Raw genomic sequence first — 23,361 nt, 5'->3', positions numbered from 1 at the left:
AATTAATAATAAAAGAGTTATCAGAATTGAAATAACTGAAAAAATAATGAGATCCATAATTTCTCAAAAAAAATTTTTTTTTCAATTAGAAGGACGTAATTGCATATTAGAATATAGTTTTTAATTCCAAACAACTTTTCATAATAGCAATTTCCAATATTACGAAAAATAAAGCTACTTTACTCTTGAGTGAAATTCAAACTTTTTGACATACCTCGTATAATATTCAAAAAATTTGATATTTGATGGTTAAATCTTAGGTTTTGGACCATGCAGAGCTTTTTATAAAGAATAACTTTTTTTCGTAAAATTAATAATAAAAAAGTTTTCCATATGGATACAACTTACAGGGACATACTGTATATTAAAAACTATAGGACACCTCATGCACAAACAGAGGAATTAAACCGAAAAGTACAAAAACTGAGAGACCAAGGAATAATAGAACCGTCCACATCAGAATACAACAGCCCAGTATTGATGGTACCGAAAAAAGCGATAGATGGAAATAAAGCATGGATATTATGCATAGTTTTTAGACAACTGAACAAGAAAATAGTCACAGACAAGTTTCCTTTACCAAGAATAGACTCGATATTAGATCAACTAGGAAGAGCAAAATGGTTTTCAGTTATAGACTTAATGTCAGGTTTTCACCAAATACCATTAGAAAAATCATCTAGGAAATACACATCGTTTAGCACAGAAAATGGAGCATTTCAATTTACCAGATTACATTTTGGATTAAATGTAAGCCCAAATAGCTATTCACGAATGATGTCAATAGCATTTTCAGGATTAACACCAGACAAAGCATTTCTTTACATGGACGATATTATAGTAGTAATAGGAATATCTGAAAAACATCACCTAGACAACCTAAAAAAGACATTCGAGACATGTCGAAAATTCAATTTGAAACTTAACCCAGGAAAATGTCAATTTTTTAGAAGAGAAGTAACATATTTAGGACATGATCTTTCTCAGGAAGGAGTATCACCAGACAAAGCGAAATATGCAACGATTGAACAATACCCAACACCTAAGACAGCGGAAGAAACAAAGAGATTCGTAGCATTTTGTAACTATTATAGACGTTTTATTCAAAATTTTGCTGAAATATGCAGACCACTCAACAGATTATCGAGAAAAGGAGTAGAATTTTTTTGGTCAGAAGAATGTGAAAAGGCATTCAATAAGCTTAAATCATCTCTAATGAAGCCATCAATCCTAGAATATCCAGATTTCAATAAACAATTCATCCTAACCACAGACGCATCCAACAAGATTTGTTCAGCAATTTTAAGTCAAGATATAACGGAATAGACCTACCAATAGCATCAAGAAGTTTCAATAAAGGAGAATGCAATAAACCTATAATCGTTAAGGAATTACTAGCGATTCATTGGGGAATTAATCATTTCAAATGTTATTTATATGGAGCACCAACATTTTTAGTCAATAACGGATCATAAACCACTAACACATTTATTTGCAATGAAAGAACCAACTTCGAAACTTACAAGGATCAGATTAGATTTAGAGGAATACGAGTTCGAAATAGAGTATGTAACAGAGAAAAATAACTTTAAAATAAAGAACCTTTACATAGACAAAACCCATATATTAGCTATAACACGAGCTCAAGCAAGAGCAAAGGAAAAATAATCAAGGCAAACGAAGGCAGAAAGTGAACTCGCACTACAGCCAGAAGCCACCAAACAGACAGTAAGGAAGGTACTAAATAATTTAGAGGCGCATAGACTACCAATTTTGTGTTTTGGAGCAGAACTAATCTCACCAAGGCTGAGCATTAGGGTCAAAGACAAAATAAAATGCAGCAGGAGCATAGCCACAGGATTCAATCATTTCGATTTAAACCAAATGTTGGCACAGCTTGATAAGCTGGCGGTAGAGAATGCAATACGTAAAGTAAAGATATACGTAAACGATATTATTTTTAAATTGTGCACAATAGATGAATTTATTAAACAAGGAAACAAAATATTGAATAATGTAGAACTATACATATGCGAAGTACCAGAAACAATAGAAGATGACAAAGAAAAACACAGGTTAATAGAAGAATATCATAATCATCCGATGTTTGGAGAACACGCAGGAAATAATAGACTAATAAAGAAGCTAAAAGCAAGATTTATTTGGAAAAATTTGGAAAAAGACGTAAGAAAATACGTTAAACAATGCCATGAATGTCAAATTAACAAACCGAAAAGAACACATGTCAAAGAAGTCGTGATATCGGACACTTCTTCGTAACTAGAGGACACAGAATACATAGACACGATAGGTCAATTCACTAGAAGCAATGAAAGCAAGGAGGACAAAAAGAGCGGCAAGAAGAAAATAAGCCCAAAACAACATCACAACACTTTAAAATAGGAGACCTAGTCCTGGTAAAAAGGGAAGAGAAAGGTAAGTGTGATAGTCTTTATGAAGGCCATTTCACAATAACAGAGGTAAATAACGTTAATTGTAAGATCAGAATGGAAAACAATAAAATCAAGGAAATACATAAGAATAGATTATATGCTTACAATCCGAGAACACAGTGCGTGACAAGTGGAACATGAACAAGGTTGATAATGAACTTTTTTTTGTATTTAATTATTAGTTATAGGAAATAAAAACTTAACTTCAAATAAACCTTAATACTTTAATATTTACAAATGATATGGAAATTCTTCATCTCATTTATAAAAATGTTAAATTATGTAAATACAAGTTGTAAACGTAATATAATAGGCATAATTTGTTAATGTGGTTTGAAAAAATTAAAAAAAAAATAATATATAAAAAAACACATAATAAAATAATAACAAAAAAATAATATATAAAAAAGAAGAAAAAAAAATAGAAACAAAAATAAAAAAAGAATAAAAAAAAAGAAGTAAAAAAAGTGTTTCGCACAAATTAAAATATATATTAAAAAAACAGTAAAATAATTAAAAAAAAACAAAACAAAAAAAAAAGCTACATAATGTACCAATGTATCTATAAAAATAATATTGTAGAATGTACTTATGTTTATAAGAAATTTATGACTATGAATCTGCAATCAATCACAAACAAGTCTGGCTAATTGGCTCTGCCAAAGCCTTCAAAAGAAAAAAAAAGAAAATTTTTGGAGGGAAGGGGAAGATGTATTGGGATACACTGCATCTCTTAGTAATCATCTTATTAAGTAAAAGACAAATTTTTTTAATATTTAAATGTCCTTGGTAAAACAAATAAGTTTGTTTATAATAAACATGATTGACCCATATTACCACATCAGTGTATCAGTTTTCGATACAAGGTCAGCTTGCAATAGCAAATATTATCCTTTATTTATAATCAAGTCGACACAGCATTTTTAATACAAACACTCTCACTTTTATATATACAAAAACATTAAACAGGGGAATCCACATTCTTAGTTCTAATTTCATTGCGTAAAGATTATTCACTGGTATTTGAGATCCCAACGGGTAAACATCACAGCGGATAAATATTATACCACCAGCTCTTTACCGTAGTTACTTCAACGTACAAATAAATGAATTTACAGTAAGTAGTGTTACTTCATCAACCCTTATGGTAGGGGGTGACCACCCCTCAATCATCTGAGATGGTTCAGGTAAACAGGAACCACCATAGTCCGTTATATAAAAATAGGTTGAAAAACAATCAAAATTTTTTTTTGAAAATATCGTAAAATGGGGTGACTTTGGCCGATTTTGTACTTTAATCCTATAAAAATCATATCTTAAATTTTGCTACATTTTTTTATATGCAAATTACCCCAGGCTGTGGGTGAAAAAACGTGATATATTTCAGGAATTTTTGAAACCTATCAGGTGTTGTAAAGGACGATGCCAGGAATAACTTATACTAAAATGTGACCAAAAATATTGTGAGCTTTTTTTTAATTGCGATTTTCATTTGTTAAATTTGCAATTTTTAAACATTTTTAATTGGTAAGTTTAATTTTGTTTATTGGTTATTGCAAAACAGCCTGCGAAAGGTCCAAAATGGCCGTTTTTTACAATTGCGTTATTTATTCTACAAATATTTTTTTTTTATTTTATAAAGCTTTAGAATGAAGATCTTTCAATTCCAAACATAAAACAAAATTGTAAGGCCGGATTAACGAATTTGTTGCTTAGATATTATAAATTGTTTATCCCAAGAGGTCAAATGTCGAAGGCTATAACTTTTTGAAACAAAATCGTAGAGAGTTGGTGAAACATCCAATCTCCTTCTAAAGAGTTATATTTTCATATTCTGATGTAAATAAATGCGTAAAGCATTTTTAAACCTCTAATTTTTGGGTTTGAACATAAGGGGGCAAATTTTGTTATAAACATTTAGAGCTGAAGCGGCCCAGTACATCCTATAAGGTTTTAACTTACAGATTATTGTTGCTGAAGACAAAACGAAGGTTTATAAAAAAATAAAAAATTTCTACGACCAACTGAAGCCGAGCTAAATGTTGGGTTTGAAAATAAGGGGGCAAATTACGTTATAACCATTTAGAGCTGAAGCGGCCCTGTACGTCCTATGAGTTTCTAACTTACAGATTATTGTTGCTGAATACGAAGCGAAGATTTATAAAAAAATTAAAAAAACTTACAACCAACTGAAGCCGAGATAATTGTTTATTTTTTCTTAAGTCGTAGTGCCTTTATTTATAACAATTAAGAAATTATTTTACAGTCATTGACTAAAGAAAGACTTATATTATCTTAAAATAAAAATTATTATAACTTAAATTACATTTAATTAATAAACATTATTTTTAAAATCGGTGCTTTTGCGAGCGGCCGAATTTTTCAAATCGCACGGCTCGCTTCAAATCCGCGCGCTCGGAAAATTTTTACTAACTTGTATTAAATTTTGACCGAAAACAATTTAATAATATTACCATTATAAGTAATATACAGTATATTTACCACTGTATTTGTTTTTCTTGATAAACTTTTATATGGGAAATCTCATTTCTGAAGAAATAATATTACAAAAATGATACATATATATGAAATATATAACTATATTTTTAATTTTTTCATTGTTATATAAATATAATAATAATAATGTTACTTTTTATTATACAATATAAAACTTTTTCTTCTTTTAGTGACTATCCGTTTGGATGTTGGCGACCATCATGGCAATTTGGCAAGCCCCATTTGGAAACTGAGAACCAGGAAGGCGAAGGATTACCTTGCTAGAAAATTTACTTACGTCGTTCAACACAACAACTACAAATCTTTTTAGAGCACCAGTACCGATTTAGTGTGCAAGTACAGATTGCCATGATGGTCGCCAACATCCAAACGGATAGTCACTACAAGAAGAAAAAGTTTTATATTGTATAATAAGAAGTAACATTATTATGATTATATTTATATAACAATGAAAAAATTAAAAATATAGTTATATATTTCATATATATATATATACCGAAATGGTGGATGTGTGAATTATTCGTAAGAGGATTTTTCCACATTCTCTAATTCATTTGTTTGATATATATATATATATATATATATATATATATATATATATATATATATATATATATATATATATATATATATATATATATATATATATATATATATATGTATATATATATATCATTTTTGTAATATTATTTCTTCAGAAATGAGATTTCACATATAAAAGTTTATCAAGAAAAACAAATACAGTGGTAAATAGACTGTATATTATAATGGTAATATTATTAAATTGTTTTCGGTCAAAATTTAATACAAGTTACGTAAAAATTTTCCGAGCGCGCGGATTTGAAGCGAGCCGGACGATTTGCAAAATTCGGACGCTCGCAAAAGCAACGATTTTAAAAATAATTTTTAATAATTAAATGTAACTATATTTTATATTAAATTTTTAATTTAAGATAATACAAGGCTTTCTTTAGTCAATGACCGTAAAATAATTTCTTAATTGTTATAAATAAAGGCACTACGATTTAAGAAAAAATAAACAATTATCTCGGCTTCAGTTGATTGTAGAAAATTTTCGTTTTTTTATAAATCTTTGTTTCGTCTTTAGCAACAATAATCTGTAAGTTAAAAACTCCTAGGATGTACAGGGCCGCTTCAGCTGTAAATGTTTATAACGAAATTTGCCCCCTTATTTTCAAACCCAAAAATTAGAAGTTTAAAAATGTTTTACCCATTTATTTATATCAGAATATGAAAACATAACTCTTTAGAAGGAGATTGGATGTTTCACCAAGTCTCTACAATTTTTTTTCAAAAAGTTATAGCCTTCGACATTTGACCTCTTGGGATAAACAATTTATAATATCTAAGCAACAAATTCGTTGATCCGGCCTTACAATTTTGTTTTATGTTTGGAATTGGAAGATCTTCATTTTAAAGCTTTAAAAAAATTTAAAAAAAATATTTGTACAATAAATAACGCAATTGTAAGAAACGGCCATTTTGGACATTTAGCAGGCTGGTTTGCAATAACCAATAAACGAAATTAAACTTACCATAGCTCAAATTGTAGGTTTTTTAATTTACTACAACTTTCTATTAAAAAGTTTTTCCCTAGAATCAATATCCTAAGCTGCAAAATTAAAAATCTTTAAAAATTGCAAATTTAACAAATGAAAATCGCAATAACAAAAAAAGCTCACAATATTTTTGTCACATTTTAGTAGAAGTTATTCCTGCCATCGTCTTTTACAACACCTGATAGGTTTCAAAAATTCCTGAATTATATCCTGAAATCGACCTATTTTTCACCCACAGCCTGGAGGTCTACTTTCAGTAGCTTATATTATAATTACAACAAAATAATCATGACTTAGAAAAAAAAATAAAAAATGCCTTTTGGTCAAGTTCACACCATCTGGGGAGAAGTTGACCGTATACAGGGTGGTGAATCGTAAAGCGGGACATAGGAAACTCAATGTAAAATTCTAAACTGTTAAATTCCTGCTTCCCTAATTATTTTACATCAAAAGTCGTGAGATAATATTTGTAGAGGATTGAAATCTGTATTAAAAACAAAAGTTAAAATTGTTCTATGATTTAAACACATTCCAAAATTTTGAAAATTATGATACATTTGCCACAGTAGGTATGTGTGTAAAATTTACGCCCACCTTACTATTTAATTAACAGTGCGCACATTATTGATTGAATAAAACATCTTTATTATTAATACTTTCTCCTCAACTGAGGGTATCCTATCAACTTTATTATTTTTTAAACAAGAAACAATAAAATAAAAATTTTGACAGTTCAAATATTGTTAATATTAATAACTTCATTGTGACCGAACGCAACCGTTACACATCATGACATTGTGTGTGGCCTAACTTTGGCGTCATAGTCTAAAAAATGTATTATATTTTTACAAAATTTTGGAATATGTTTAATTCGTAGAACAATTTTAACAGTTGTTTTCAATAGAGATTTAAATCCTCTACAAATAGTTTCTTACGTGTTTTGATGTAAAATAGTTAGGGAAGCAGGAATTCAACAGTTTAGAATTTTACATTGAATTTCCTATGGCCCGTTTTCCAATTCACCACCCGGTATGCTTTTTGCCTGTTAAACTTATTTTTCTTTTAGGTGGGGTTAATTTGACCGTTTTTTAAATCATTTTTTCTTAATTCGTTATATCGGTGGATTTAACAACCCTTGGAATATTAATTCTTTTTTTTATGTAAAAATGAATTCTTAGATATTTATAAATTTGAATGGTTAAAAATAATTTTAAAAATTGTACAGGGTGGCTGAAGTAGGTATATTACAGTATTTTATCACAGATTCAGTTTTTGTGCTTTTTAACACCCTGTAGCTCGCTTATAAAAATCGGTGAGGTCATAAATGTAGTATATCTAGAACCGCCTCAAGATAATAATGAAAATGTAAGTGATAAATAAATTATAGGTATATTATATTTAAAACATTTTGACAAGTGCTATAAGTAATGTTAAACAAGATTTTTAAAGAAAATACTGAGGTGTTTAAAATTTTAAAAACTTAAATGATGTGGCGTTACCTACTATAAATAAATCTTAATAATTCAGTAATAAGCAGACATAGAATTTCAGTAACACACATCTACACTAATAACGTGCTATGAGAAGTATTCACTTCAGTCCGCAATCTACAAGCGCCTCGCTCAGTTTTTTCTGGTATTTTCGATTATTTTACTTTGAGTCCCAAACCAGGATGGAATGACTTCAAATTTTTTAATGGCAATGGGACTCAAATAAGATATCGCTTTGAAGCCATGCAATTCAGTATACCTGTATATACCTCAGTACTTGTTCTTTTCAGATATATGTTATTAGTGGAGCAACATATTAGATATGCTAAGCCCTGCATGCTCATGGGTCCGACTGGGACTGGAAAATCTTTTTATATAACGGACATTTTATTAAATCGACTAAACAAAGAAAAATACGAACCAGCTTTTATAACATTTACGGTACAGATTACTGCTAATCAAACACAGGACCTTATCATATCTAAACTGAATAGGAAAAAACGTGGGCATTATGGCCCTCCCAAAGGAAAAACTGCTGTTATTTTCATAGATGATGTCAACATGCCCGTTAAAGATGTATATGGTTCGCAGCCTCCTTTGGAATTACTACGTCAGTATTTTGATCATAAAAATTGGTAAGATTTTCTTTTACCTATTTAAGCAAGCTACTCATGCCTCATTACTAGGTTGCCTCATTAAAATATCTGCTTTAAGCTCCTCAATTAGCTCTAGGTTATCAGAAACATGTGCTTGGCTTATAAATTGCTGACTATGTATTAATCTACGCATCACTGATCTGGCCTCACCCTTTATAAATATGTGCAGTGGTGGTAGATTTAGCAAGGCCTTCAATGCCGCTGTAGGAGTTGTTTTTATGGCCCCTGAATACACAGGCCTACTAGCCTTTGTGTATTACTCAGCAGCCTTATTGCTCTAACTTGCTGCGTCTTTGTTCACCACGTCACAGATCCATACGTTATCATTGGTCTAATAGTCCTTTTCTATAGCCATAGGGTTATTATGGGTTTGTGTCCCAAATTCTTACCGAACATTTTTCTACATGTGCATAACGGCATATTAGCTTTCTGTGTGGTTTTTAGTATGTAAGTATTCCATGTAAGCCTATGATTAAAATTAATTCATAGGTCTTTTGTTTCTTTGGCAAATGAAATCTCGTGTTTTAGGCCCTGTAATGCTATCTTTTTTGTGAAGTTGACTATTTGTGTTTTTTGAGCATTGACTATTAGTATCTCTTGTTTGCACCAGCTATAAACTATATTTAGGGATGCTTGTGTTCTTCCAGACACCACATGGACAGATATGCCCCTAACAACGATTGCAATATATTCAGCATTGCAATATATTCATTTTGTGGACAAGCTTTTGAGAAGATCATCTACCAAGATTGCCCAAGTTAGAGATGACAGAACTTCTCCTTGTCGGCAACCTCCACTTGCTCTTGCTTTGATGGTTGCTTTGCCCAAAGTGGATATTACTCTTCTATTCTATTGGGAAGCCCCTAGTCATATGCGTATCATTGCTGAAAGTGCCTCCTCTACTCATTAACTTTATCAAAGAGGTGGTAGTGATATTATTAAATGCCCCTCCAATTTCTAAAAAACGGCCATTGGTATCTCTTTGGCTTATGAGAAAATAAAAGTATTTTTGAAGTGTGTAAACTTTATTTACAAAAGTGACAGCTGGCATGTGTCATATAGAGGAAATTAAAATGTGAATACAGTCGGTCTGTATCACTCATTGAGATAATTACAATACACGTTTTGAGCAGGGGCATGTGTCCCTTTAAGGCCATCGGTACATAATTCGAATATATTTTACGAGTATGCCTACTTTTTCTGTCTTTACACGGCAAATTACGTGTAGTAAAATTCACACTGGTATGGATATGTAAACAATACTAGAATGTCATTCAACTTGAAAATGTCATTATTAATTTAAAGAGATGGCTTTTGAATGTTTTGACAACTATGTATTCAGTGATTGTAACAATTTATATGTACAACAAAAACTAATACACAATCGAGAAAAGAGGAAAAGTGTTAAAGTGATTTTTTAATAATATATTGTTACTATGGAACGCTTACAATTTTGAACATCTTTAACAACAAAATACTTGGATCACAGAATATATTATCCTGATGTATTCTCTGCTTGGATCTTCCACAAATAATACACAATAAATAACTTTTTATTAACTTCACGTCTTAAATAAATTATTTATCAAATACACTATATATCAGTATTATTTAATCAACAACTCAAAATATTCCCGATGCCATGTCAAATATTTAAAATTGTCACTGATTGTCACTGTCTGACGCTGACTGACAGTATGCTGCCAATATTCTATTCGACTGAGTGCGTTGTATGACAGATATATTTGGAAATATTACCACGGACATTGTGTTCATTTTTTTCGAATCCTGAAAAAACCAATAAATATTTTTGAAAAATTTAAACGCAGAATGAAGGACTATATTATTACCGAGGGCCGAAAGTCCCTTAGAATAAATAAAAAGTTTATTTTGAATGAGATATTTTAAATTAAATATCACACTAAATTTTCCCTTAGTTTTTCACCTTTGTAACTTATTATAATAAATATTATAGAAGTTCTCAGGGACTTTCGGCCCTCGCTAATAACGTAATCTATCCTTCAGCGTTTAAATTATTCAAAAATACTCATTAGTTTTCTCAGGATTAAAAAAAATGAATCCCCATTTAAATAGCATTGCAGCCGAAAATACGTACCCAACCTCTTATGCTAATTCTGTAACATCGACGTAGTGTTGTTCCAAAATTTAATTATTACATTAAAATCATGTAACACTAAGGTTTATAAACTTGAAAGTGGGCTAGTTTCAACTACTAATATAGTGTTTGACTGATAATGGTCTGATAAGACCGAAAATGTTCCGGAATTTTTATTATAAGTTTTTAAATAAATTATATACCATTATAGAGGTGAAGTTTTTAATTCTTTGTAAAGTACCCTGCGCCCTGCACAAACTTTATGGAAATTAGGTCCCAGTGGATTTAGTTCATACTTTGGGAAAATACTCTTTCAAACATCCTGATGAAAAGTTCTCATGCGCAGATCTTGATCTGATGGAGGATTTTAAAATAGAGAACCAAACTCGGAAAATTAAAAGATCTACCGGGTATTATAATTAACGGAGTTACTGGTTATCTGGCACTATGTAGATGTTAGGATCAGAGAAAAGTACTAGTAGTATAGGACTTTTTTCTGGCTATCCAATGGCGACGATTACTTTGATATTGAACTTGACCTTCAAGGTCATATCAAGGTAATGCGTTCTCATTTGAGCAAGAACCCATGTTTCTAACTGCAACAATGAATAGAATGGATATATCTACGTTTAAATATAACCTTGAAAATCATCGTCAAGGTTATTGGGTTAATAGGTTATAGATTCCAAAGTAATGTAATAGGGGTTTGAGATTTTTCCACGGCTTAACGATACCGACCTTGAATTTGACCATGATTCACAACATGGAATCAAATACCTGTTACGTCTACGTCGTTGATTGCGGGTAATGCTAAACACAAGTTTTATATCTGACCGGTGAACAGCATCTATATTTGTCAAAAAAAAAACACGAATATAGATACTGACACAAACGTGCAGATATTACTTTGATCCTAACCCCTGTAACCCGTCCTTTATACCGTTTTCAGAGTCAAAAATATGGCCATTTTTGAATAAAAATTCATGACCTTCATACGATTAAGAATGTCATGATAAAGGTCAAATTCAAGGTTGGTATCGTTAAGCCGTGGAAAAATCTCAAACTTCTATTACGTATCTTTGGAATATGTAACCCATTAACAAAATAACCTTGACCAAAATTTTCAAGGTCATATTCAAACGTAGATATATCCATTCTATTCATTTTTGTAGTTAGAAACATAGCTTCCCCCTCGAATAAGAACGCGTGACCTTGGCATGACCTTGATAGTCAAGGTCAAAGTAAAAGTCGCCATTAGATACCCAGGAAAAAGTCCTAGACTACTAGTACTTCTCTTTGATTCTAATCTATATATGTTGCCAGATAACCAGTAACTCCGGAAATTGGAATACCTGGTAAATCATAAAATTTTCAGAGTTTGTGCCTCTATATCTTAAAATTCCACCATCAGATCGAGATCTGCCCATGAGAACTTTTTATCAGGATGCTTTAAAGAGCATTTTCCCAAAGTATGAACTAAATCCACTGGGACCTAATTTCCATAAGGTTTGTGCGGGGTACTTTGTTAAACCTATGGTATAAAGCCCACTACTGGAATTTTCCCCTTTTAATTTTTCTATTATTTATTATTTCCCCACTGATAATAATTGAATTTTAGGTATGATCTCAAGAGCACCAGAGCATTATATTTACATGATTTAATATTTTTGGGTGCAATGGGATTAGTAGGAGGTAGTAGACAAGATGTATATCCAAGATTTCTACGACACTTCAGCATATTTTCCATAAATGAATTTAGTCAGGAGAGTATGGCTAAGATCTATTCAAATGTTTTATTACTTGGCTGGAAAAATAATGGCTTTCCTTCGGAAATTATTATGGTTGTTAATCAAGTAGTTAACGCAACTTTGGGTATTTTTAAAGCTGCACAGGAAAACCTACGACCAACACCGTCTAAAAGTCACTACATTTTTAATCTCCGGGACTTTTTCAGATTAATTCAAGGTAGGTACCTACATATTATAGATAATATAGTTTATTATTTTTTAAATGCCTTTTGCTATAGTGTAAATATTTGGGTTGGAAACCTCAAAATGCCGTCGTTAATTACATTTTTATATTAAATTATATTTTGAAATTTAGTTTTGATCGGTACTCACCGGAGGGACCGCAGACGTTCGGATATAATTAGGCTTCTTTCAGACGGAAGACATTTGGTTGCTTTCAAAGTTTGGTTGCTTTCACAAATCATTAAATTTCTGTCGTAGTAGTGCTGTGAACTGTTGTCTGGTATGATGGATGAAAGAAAAAAAGCGTTTAATAGTGTTGGAATTATGGCATTGTCGCCTGAAATGTGAAAAAATAAGTAAATCCATCTTTTAAAATTCTGCAAATTTCTTTCCAACCTTGTAATTACTTATTTTGGTTCTTACACTGTTCTAAAGTTTTATCCCATAACACCGGTCGCTGTTTAAAAATATTGATAAATAGCTCTTTTATCTACTATATCTCATATTACGTATAATTTTTTAGTTTGTATAAACTGTCATTATAGATAGCAGTGCCTGAAGGATTTAAAGTGTGCGTGAAATAACAATGTATTTTTAAATGGGATTTACTTTCTCGCACTGTTTTTGGCACACTTTCATATAATCAAATATCCTTAACTTTCGCGTTATCATGGTGATGAGATGTGAGCAATAAATTACAACAAAAGTTTTGACAGTTTTGTGGTTTGAAAGAAGTTAGGATTTTTAAATGTCACAGTACTAAAAATTGTAGAATAGAAATGAATTCCAGTGACGAAGAGTTACAGTTTTTTTTTTAATTTGTTTATCGTAGATAAAATATTGTATGAAACTGTGCGTGAAGTACTTTTTGCGAACTTACACTCACCCCGCTGTCGCTCCGCTGTCGCTCGTGCTCTAAACATCACGTGCGTTTGCAAAAAGCATACTTCACGAACTGTTTCATAAATAATCATTTAAATTTAAGGGTGCTTTACAGCTTGCAAGAAAACTTGCTGCAATTTCTTGCATGCAAGACTTTCATGCAAGTCTATTACATTTTCTTTTACAGCTTGCAACCCGGCTTGCATGCAATTGATGTTGAAAGTTTACCTAACCTAACTTATAAACTTTTGTTTTTTTTTAATTACTTTATTGCTGTTTATTTAACTTGGTACATTTCGAAACGCTAAGATTATCAGAAATAGCCAAATATAAAAGGAAAAAGGCGGTAGCAGCAACTTTAAGTATTATTATTGCTGCAGCCAGCCTTTTAGTCACTAATTTAGAACGCCGAGATCGGAGATAGTGGGTAAGACCTTAGTTGAACAAGAAGAGGGGTAATAATGTATCTCTAACAGAAGAATTTATCCAAGTAGATGATGAAAATGACTCCAATTTTCTAGGAATGAATGTACATTTTATAAACTCTTGGGAAAAATTGAACAAATAATCACAAATAAATCTATATTTCGAGATACTACATATTTCTGCGAAACATAAATTATTATCCTAAGGTACTTAGCTGGACGAGAGAGCTTCCGTAGCTTAATATACAATTTACAATAATTATAGAATCTCAGAAAGTACCATTTCATTATTAATTCATTTCCATCGTTATCGTTGATATATTTCACAAACAGAAAACAGCTGATCGGCATGTATTCGTGAATCCTGAATCCGTGTCAATGACATTTGATATTTTGATACTGTTGAAAAATCAAATTCCCCTAGACCGACATGAAAACTTGCAGAGAAAATGGCACCAAACCGATTATCGCGCAATTGCAAGAAGTTGCATGCAATAATCAACTGACGACACACTGCGCATGCCTTTAGGCTACTTTCTTGCGTCTTGCAGGTAGAATTGCAAGCTGTAAAGGGTGCTTTAGATGTATTTATTTTTTACAATTTTCAAATATTTTACAAATACTTATGTTTAAATCTAAATTCACTACCACTGTTAACTTCCAAGAATAATTACGATTTTTTCGCCCACGCATGACAAGTGTGAAAACGATAATGGACATGCTTGTACCACTGTAGTCGTTCACGATCGCGACATCATGTCGTCGCAGTGATCTCTCCGGGGTAGCTTACAAAGTAAAGCTTACATTTAATCTATAAGTTAACTGCTATACACGACATCGTTGTCGTGCACGACCACGAAAAAATGTCGTCCGTCTGAAAGAAGCCTTAGAGTCACTTTGTCAAGACAATGAAGTCGACTTTGCTAAGTAACAAGACATTTACTCAACACACACACATGCTATATATTACACGCATTACACTATCTGATTGCGAAATCACTGCACCATGCCAATGGCCATTAGTTGTTGAGGTATTAAACTAAAAAAAAGAAAAAATCGTTTTGGATGTATTATTTAAATAAAAACAGTTTAAGAGCCAACAATAGCGCGTCATCAATATTACTTCGGGAGATATTAGCACACCTTTTTTCGAAAGTTCTGCGAAACTTTGGCAACAGGGTGGCGTCGGGATTATTTGACATAACTAAGATGAAGGCTGAACATTGTGGCATTATACTCATAGCCGAACTAAATAGAAGTATGTCGAAGCGAAGATCGGTGGGATATGCGCATTTTATCAATGAAATTCGATATTTTTGAGACATTCCAGAAGCCGCTACAGATAAAATGTTTTAACAAGCCATTAATCATTCAGAATTAGTTGACGGATATTAGTACAGTTAAAATAATCACGACGATAACTGGACGATAATCATTTAATAAGTGAAATTTAAAGAAAAATTTAATTCAATGACAAAAAAAGCAAGCTCATTAGCAGAACCCAATTAAAAATTATGTTGCACATCATATTTGAAACACTATTTGGTTGAAAAATCTTATTTTTATTGGCAAAAAAATATGTTAATTTATCTGGACTAAATTAAAGTTCTGTTTATCTTAAAAAGGATAGGTTACTATCAACATTCACACAGTGTTGCCAAACTAGATTTTGTTATTTTGAGTGGAAATTTTCCCATCGATCTCCGAGGGTACGATAATAGAAAACAATTTTATTATAAGTAAATAAATATTTATAAAAATAAAACAAAATACGTGAAAATTTTATTGTCTTGTATTTTGGTTTTTTTATTTAAATTTAAAATTTAAGTTTTAAACCATTGATGATATTTCTAAACTAAAAATCCCCCTAAAATTTTAAATACTCCCATTAGAATACCTTTACGTAAAATATACTTAACTATAAGTAAAACTCACAATTAACAATAATTTATATTTTTTCAAATAATCCAACAACTTAGTTCTATTACACAAAAATATAATAAATTAATTATAAATAAACACTACTTCTATATGGATCAACACTAACGAATTTTTAAAATAATGTAATGTCCTACTGCACTGGACAGATATACAGATAACAGAACAGATAAAATAATCGTGCTATTACGCTTAGAAATTTGACTCAGGTTTGTCAAAATGACAGTGGCTATTTCTCTATGTTGCCTCATCAGTTATTAGTTATAAAATGTTCGATTTTTTGTTAGATATTAAAATTTTTATTAGTTCCAATGTGACACAAATTCTAGGCATGAGATAAAAGGGTTTATTTGAAGAAAGGGTATTTTTTGTTCTTCTTAATGGCGGTACAGGCTCGTTTTTTTTAATATTGTATTTAATTATAGAGTAAATTCCACATACTAACATATTTCTCAAATTGGGCTCTGTACTGCCATTCTTTACTATATTACGAATATGTGTGCCAATAATCTCGACAAAATATTCAAAATTAAAGCCGCAATCTTGGAACGCCTTTACCGTTTTGATGACGCGCTACTGTAGCCTCTTATAAGATACTTAAATTGAGATATCCTTACTTCTTGGTAATAAACCTACCTCTGCTTGAATCGCAGCAAATTTTCAAGAGCAAGGTTACTAGTACATTTTAGAAGACCAAAAATAATATTTTTTTTCAAGAATTTTTTTCTCAGAACTTTTATTAAAAATGAACATAAAACTTTTTACATATTATTATCTAGCTCTTAGAGAGTACAAAAAATATATCTTTTTTCATTTATGCACGTACACTAATATTGTAGAGGACGCAAAATTCGAGGCCTTGAAAAATGATGGCGGACAGTTAATCTCAGGATTGGGATATCTGAAACAAAAAGATCATACTGCATTTGAAAATGGAAGGTTTGTTACTTGACAATTTACCACAAACTGACCAAAAAAAAAATAAATATTTTTTAACCATGAAAAACTGAAGAAAAACGGGCGACTTTTTCACAAATTTTTTTCAAATTTGCGTAAAATCTTTCTTTTGCAAAATTTTTCACTAATGGTGGTAAATTGTCACGTAAGAAACCTTCCTTCTTTAAATGCCTTACAATTTTTTTTGTTTTAGAGATCCCAATCCTGAGATTAACTGTCCGCCATCGGAACTACTTTTTTCGAGGCCTCGATTTTGGCACCCTCTACAATATTAGTGTACATTAGGGTGTATCATAATAAATACTCAAATAATGAATTTTCGAAATTCAAACTTTCAAGTTGACAAAAAGTTGCCTCTTACATTACTCTTTCAGGGAAAAAAAGTTTTGTTTTAATTAAAACATATTTAGGTCTCCCGGAATCGACTTAAACTTTAGAATTTTTTCTCAAAAACACGATTTTTCATCTTTTTTTAAATTTTATATTTTTATTGTCAACTTAAAAAAAATTCAAACTTTCAAGTTGATAAAAAGTTGCCTCTTACATTAGTCTTTCAGGGAAAAAAGTTTTGTTTGAATTAAAACATATTTAGGTCTCCCGGAATCGACTTAAACTTTAGAATTTTTTCTCAAAAACACGATTTTTCATCTTTTCTTTATTGAAAATTAAATTTTATATTTTTATTGTCAACTTAAAAAATATTAAGTACGTGATAACAGTGAACAATAAAAATTAGGATAATATCTGTAACTAAGCATAAAGTCACCCGGAATCTTTATGAAAATCTCAATTGTAACAACGAAAAATTGAGGTACGAAATTTATTAAAGAAATACGTTTACTTAAAGATTACAGATAAAAGTTGACAAAGAAAAATCTTTAAAATGGTTCTTTATTTCATCTTGAAGGATGTTGGCTAAACAAATCCAGTTAGCCTTCAAAGCCACAGGTATTGTAATGCTTCTTCGATCTGGAACCAAGGGAATTTGTTAGGGCGAGTGTCAGATTGTAATTATAGTACTAATACTAAGTTACTATTCAAAATAGAATGCTGTGATGTAATCCTAAATAAGTATGAAATAAATGTTACCTGTAATTTATTTTTGCAATACAGCTGTAGCAGATTTGTACTGTAGCTTAGTTTTAAACTTAGGAAGCTACTTTCTGTCCAATAATCTTGATCTTATAAAGCCTTCTCGTTCTTGAACGCCACAAACGTGCTTAGAAACTGCAGTAACTTCCTTTACAACTCGTTCTACCGCTTGAGTGTGAAGTGGTATTTTGAACTCTTTTCTGTCACTGCTTCCTGAATTAACAATCATCTAAATTTCTTCTTTGCTGAAGTCAGCTATAAGTGGTGGTTCTGTAACTGTGGTGGATTGCCAGTCAATGAGATTGATGTAGTCTTCTGCCTCAAAATTAACTTGTGGTGGTTTGAAGACTTGATGTGCCCTTGTTTCTATCTGTCGAGCTTTTTCTATCCGTTTGCCTGCCAAAGCTCTTATATGTTTTCGAGAGTCAAACAACATCCCTAAAAGGATGTGTTCAGGATGAGCCATAAAGGCGTTTCTTTGCAAAGAAGACTGAGCCACAGCCTTCAGTTCACTGTCTAAAAACTTGGTGCACTGTACGATGAAGAAAAAGTGTTGTGATGCGTGGATAATTTTAGGACGACATTTTATGGTAAACCATGAAGTAGCATAGACTTTCATGACGAACTCAGCAAGCTTTCTTAGTTGTGGGGTTGGTTCAATAGTTGAAATATACAGACGTAAGATTCTATTTGCTAATGTCAGCCACCGGGCGTGGGACAAGTTTCCGGGGTTTCTACTGGCTAACTCAGAGGGACATTCACCTTTGACTACAGCCTGACATATATCCCAAAGGTATTTCTGGTCCGTATTTAAGTCTTTACTATCGACTTCTGGGAAGGTGCTATCCATTTTGTCATAATTAACAACCGGGAAGTCTTGGAAGTTGGTCAAACCTTTGCCTATTGGCCCACTGAATGATGTTGGTCCTGTGGTTGGACCGTCAAGAGCAACAAAAACTTTCCTCAGAGGTAATTCGTTTAAGTGCAACATACATATTACTACTTGGACCGGATGTTTCAATGCGCATTCAAACAACAAAACTGCTCCTTGCGATGTTCCAGTGTTCGTTGCCGTACCATCACATCCAAGCGCTTTGATATTTGAGTTATCAATGGAGTTATCACTCATGTAACTTAATATTGATGATACTATATCTTACGCAGATCCACTGTTTGGAGTTACATGACCGAAATATGCTGAACCTGGTTCCTCGACCAAAGATATGTGTTCTTCTTGTATGGTTTTACGGACAGATTTCCCACGTACAATTTTTTTTATTATGGTTTCATCCTTCCTACCATCGAAGTAAAGAGCAATTATTTAGTTTGTGCGAGTTGAATTAATACTTCGGCGGTACTTTAACCTTTCACGAAAAATCTTGGACTTGTGAATAACTGCGGCTTGGTTTTCTGGTGATATGACATTCAAATCTTGTAGAAGAGCACTTGCTAGCTGAGCACCTGCTCTGTTTGAAATGCCTCTGCGATCACATGCCCTAGAAAACAATGACAGATTCACTGGCATGCCTTGTTTTACTTTCACGCTTGGACTTTCAATTTTGTTTCTTAGAGGAGTTATTTTAGAACCTTGAACTTTTTCATCAGGCCTACTTGATTCTTCTTCCATGGATTCATCATCAGAGTCACTACTAAGAATATCCACATTTATTAAATCAGGTGGAGTAGTTAGTTCCACATTCCTACTTAATTTAGATTGCAGGGACTTTTCCTTAGGTTTGTTTCGTTTTTCAATTTTTTAGTCTCTGTTTGGTCAATACCTCCGATAATCATCATCCTCAAGTTCCGTTGGTCTGTCAAGAATGCATGTTCTAATTTTGGTACTTTTCTTGGAGCTGGGCACAAACATTTGTCTAGTTCACTACATTTGCATGAACAAATATCAAAAAGACTATTATCAATGTCAGATCTAAACTTTTCAACTGCAACTTTAAAACTCTTGGCATTTTTTGTATTACAACCTGAAGATTTTTTAATCTTTTCACACCTCTCATGCAATTGTAGAATCATAAAAACAATATTGTTAGTAGATGAAACAGGTATTGATGATTTTTTCCAAATTTGCTCTAACTTATGTGTCACTCGCATTGCAATTAACTTTTTCTGTGGTTGGTAGCATCCTTCAGATTTCAACTGATTTCTAACCCATTCAAAATACCTCAGCACGTCACTTTTAGTAGGTAAAACATTAATATCACTAATGTCAAGAGGCTGTCCGACTATAGGAGCTTCAGTGCATTTCCTCGTTGTTATAGTGTTTGTCTTTTTACTCATAATAGAAAAACAACAAAACCACACGGAATTCACAAGTCATAAACCACAAACACTAAACAAAACACACTGAAATACATGTAATAACGCGCAAACCACGTGCTGTCAGATTGAACGGTGGAGTCAGACTAACAGAAACAAAGGGTGTGAGTGAGTGGTGGAGGGGAGCCAGACGCCAGACATCCGGTGACTCACAAGTCAGTGGCAGCTGCCCGTCTCATTGACCCATTGCATTAAAATACAGCACTGTAATGATTGTATTAGAATTTTTTTTTACTGTTTCTGATTCATGTCAAACTTGAATTAAATATGAAAATTGTGATATATTTTGGGTAATTCCGGGTTACCTAAATAATTTAACTCAGAACCGAAATGTTTACTATGGATAAATTAAATGTAAAAATACACATTTTTTAACTTGATTACATCATTTGTAATTTATAAACTGTGTAAATAATTTTTTCAAAAACGTATTTTTTTACAAAAAATTATAAACTTTTTGTACATTCCGGGAGACTTAAATATTGTTGGAATTCAAAAAGATTTTTTTTTGGTAGATCTATGATGGTAGTAACAACTTTTTATCAACTTGAAAAATTAAATAATAAAATTTTTTTTTGTGATACACCCTAGTGTACACGCATAAATCAAAAAAGATATATTTTTTATATTCTCTAAGAGTTAGATATTAATATGTGAAAAGTTTTATATTCACTTTTAATAAACGTTCTTAGAAAAAAAATCTTGAAAAGATGCTTATTTTTGGTCTTCTAAAGTGTACTAGTACCTTAAGATAAAAAGCACGAATTTCAGTACGAATTCCTTCGTTCAGTTCGTATACGCTGTGAGCTTCGCTGGTGTCGCTCCTAGCGGTTACTAATTCAACTTTTACTGGTAATTTTTAAATTTATTATTTAATTGTTATCGCTTAATATTTACAACGCAAAAAAGTAATTAAATTGTAATCGATTTTTTAAAGATTTTTCTAATCATTTTGACGTTCTATTGATAAAATATCAATTTCTTACTTCGGATACTTTGACAATAATCGTGTAGATGGCGCTAAGATTATAATAGATTATTTATAATTAGATATTACGGAATATTAAAAAAACTTAAATTCAGTATTTAAAACGTAAGTATATTTAAGGTAAAAATATATACCACAGCTTTGACCAACTAATATTGTTTATAATTAATGTTTTTAATTTTAATTTTAAATTAATCACTTTGACATTTATGTCAAATTTCCGGTAAACGTTTACAAACTTGTCACTACTGGCGTTCGCGAATTTGTAAATATCCCCTCTACGTACGAGCTCACAGCGTATAGGACAAAAACATTCGACAGTAGGATCCAATCACACAAAATTGACATAAATACAAAAAAATCAGAAGGTTTTACATTAACAGATTATGCATTCAATCTCAAGCATGACTTTAATTTCTCTGAAACAGTCGTTTTACCATAAACAGAGTTCAACATTGAATTTTTGGATTTACAGCTGACAGAGATCGATTTCCCGTTACTGATGTACAGCCGGTTCCTAAAAAAACTGATACGACTCTTAGTAAGATTTGATCATGTTGAGCAGTGTATTTGATTGATCTGACATTATATTTATTATGACAGACAAATAATAAAATAAACAAACAACAAACAACTGATTATATATTATGTTAATTCATAAATTGTACTAACTATTAAGGTCTAAATGTTTATATTATTTTGAATTCCTATATTTTATAAAGAGTATATAAATGATAGTTTTTACATCAAATAGATCACATAATTATTGTAAACGTGGATTATACAACAAAACAAATTAATATTCAATTCAGCCCTGTAACTTATTAAAATAAATATTATAGAAGTTTTCAGGGACTTTCAGCCCTCGATAATAATGTAGTCTTTCATTTTGAGTTTAAATTTTTCAAAAATATTTATTAGTTTTCTCAAGATTCGAAAAAAAAATGAATACAATTAAAATACATTGAGAATTTTGACATGCGTCACAATTTTGCATTAACTCAATGTAAAATTCTAAACTGTTGATTCCAGCTTCCCTAATTATTTGACATCAAATGACATGAGAAACTATTTGTAGAGGATTGAAATCTGTATTGAAAACAACTGTTAAAATTGGTCTACGTAATTAAACATATTCCAAAATTTTGTAAAAATGTAATACATTTCAGTTTTCAGCCCAAACTTAGGCCACACACAATGCAATATGTTCACATTTTTGAACTGTCAATATTTTTATTTTATCATCTATTGTTTAAAAACAATACAGTTGATAAGATACCCTCAGTTGCGGAGAAAGTATTAATAATAAAGATTAATCTAATAACCGTGGAACAGAATAATCTATCTGACAAATTTTAAGATTTGTCAGTGACATTGACAGTATGTAAATATTAAGTATTTATCCTTCAAAATACACTGCTCAATTTTCTACAAAATACGCTTCAAGAGTCGTATCAGTTTTTTTTGGAACCAGGTGTACTTCAATTACTACTACTACGAGCTGTAGAATAAAATGTATGCTTTCTAAAATATACTAAAACCAAAAGACTTTATTTGGTATTTAATTCATTTTTATTTTGCTCTTGATTTTGGATCATATGCCTTTTCAATACATTATTCAATCGATTCCATCATACCTTTAAGCTGTCCATGAGACTGTTGATGTTAGCTGTTCAGGTTATGTTGTGAAGGGTAGCTTTATTAGCATCATATATAATATGCACCAAATTCAAAAAACGCCAGTCTATTCTAAACACACTATATTTAAATAAAGAACCAAAGATTAATAACTGTGAAAAATTAACGCTACCGGTACTCGGCTGGGTGAGCCAAAGGACAATATTTGCTTATTAGCCAAAACTCGGGGAAAGACTAATCAATACTTAGTCTAGGTTAGAGGTGGCCAGTCCATCATTACCCGACACGGATAAGGTGTGAAAGCAATCGTTCAATACACTAGAAGAGC

General features: G+C 31.4%; 1 protein-coding gene across 1 annotated transcript in view; it reads left to right on the top strand.

Annotated features, from left to right (window-relative positions):
- LOC126885102 (dynein axonemal heavy chain 12) overlaps positions 1–23,361 on the top strand; it is a 660,248-nt gene that overhangs the window by 330,620 nt on the left and 306,267 nt on the right. Inside the window, exons 17-18 of the mRNA XM_050651529.1 lie at positions 8,331–8,675; positions 12,431–12,777. Coding sequence (XP_050507486.1) covers positions 8,331–8,675; positions 12,431–12,777 — 692 coding nt within the window. The remainder of the gene's footprint in view (positions 1–8,330; positions 8,676–12,430; positions 12,778–23,361) is intronic.

The sequence above is a fragment of the Diabrotica virgifera genome, chromosome 5 (assembly GCF_917563875.1).
Source record: "Diabrotica virgifera virgifera chromosome 5, PGI_DIABVI_V3a".
NCBI classification, from domain to species: domain Eukaryota; kingdom Metazoa; phylum Arthropoda; class Insecta; order Coleoptera; family Chrysomelidae; genus Diabrotica; species Diabrotica virgifera.
Note: the sequence above shows the minus strand (reverse complement) of the source record. Positions and strands in the feature narration are given on the sequence as shown.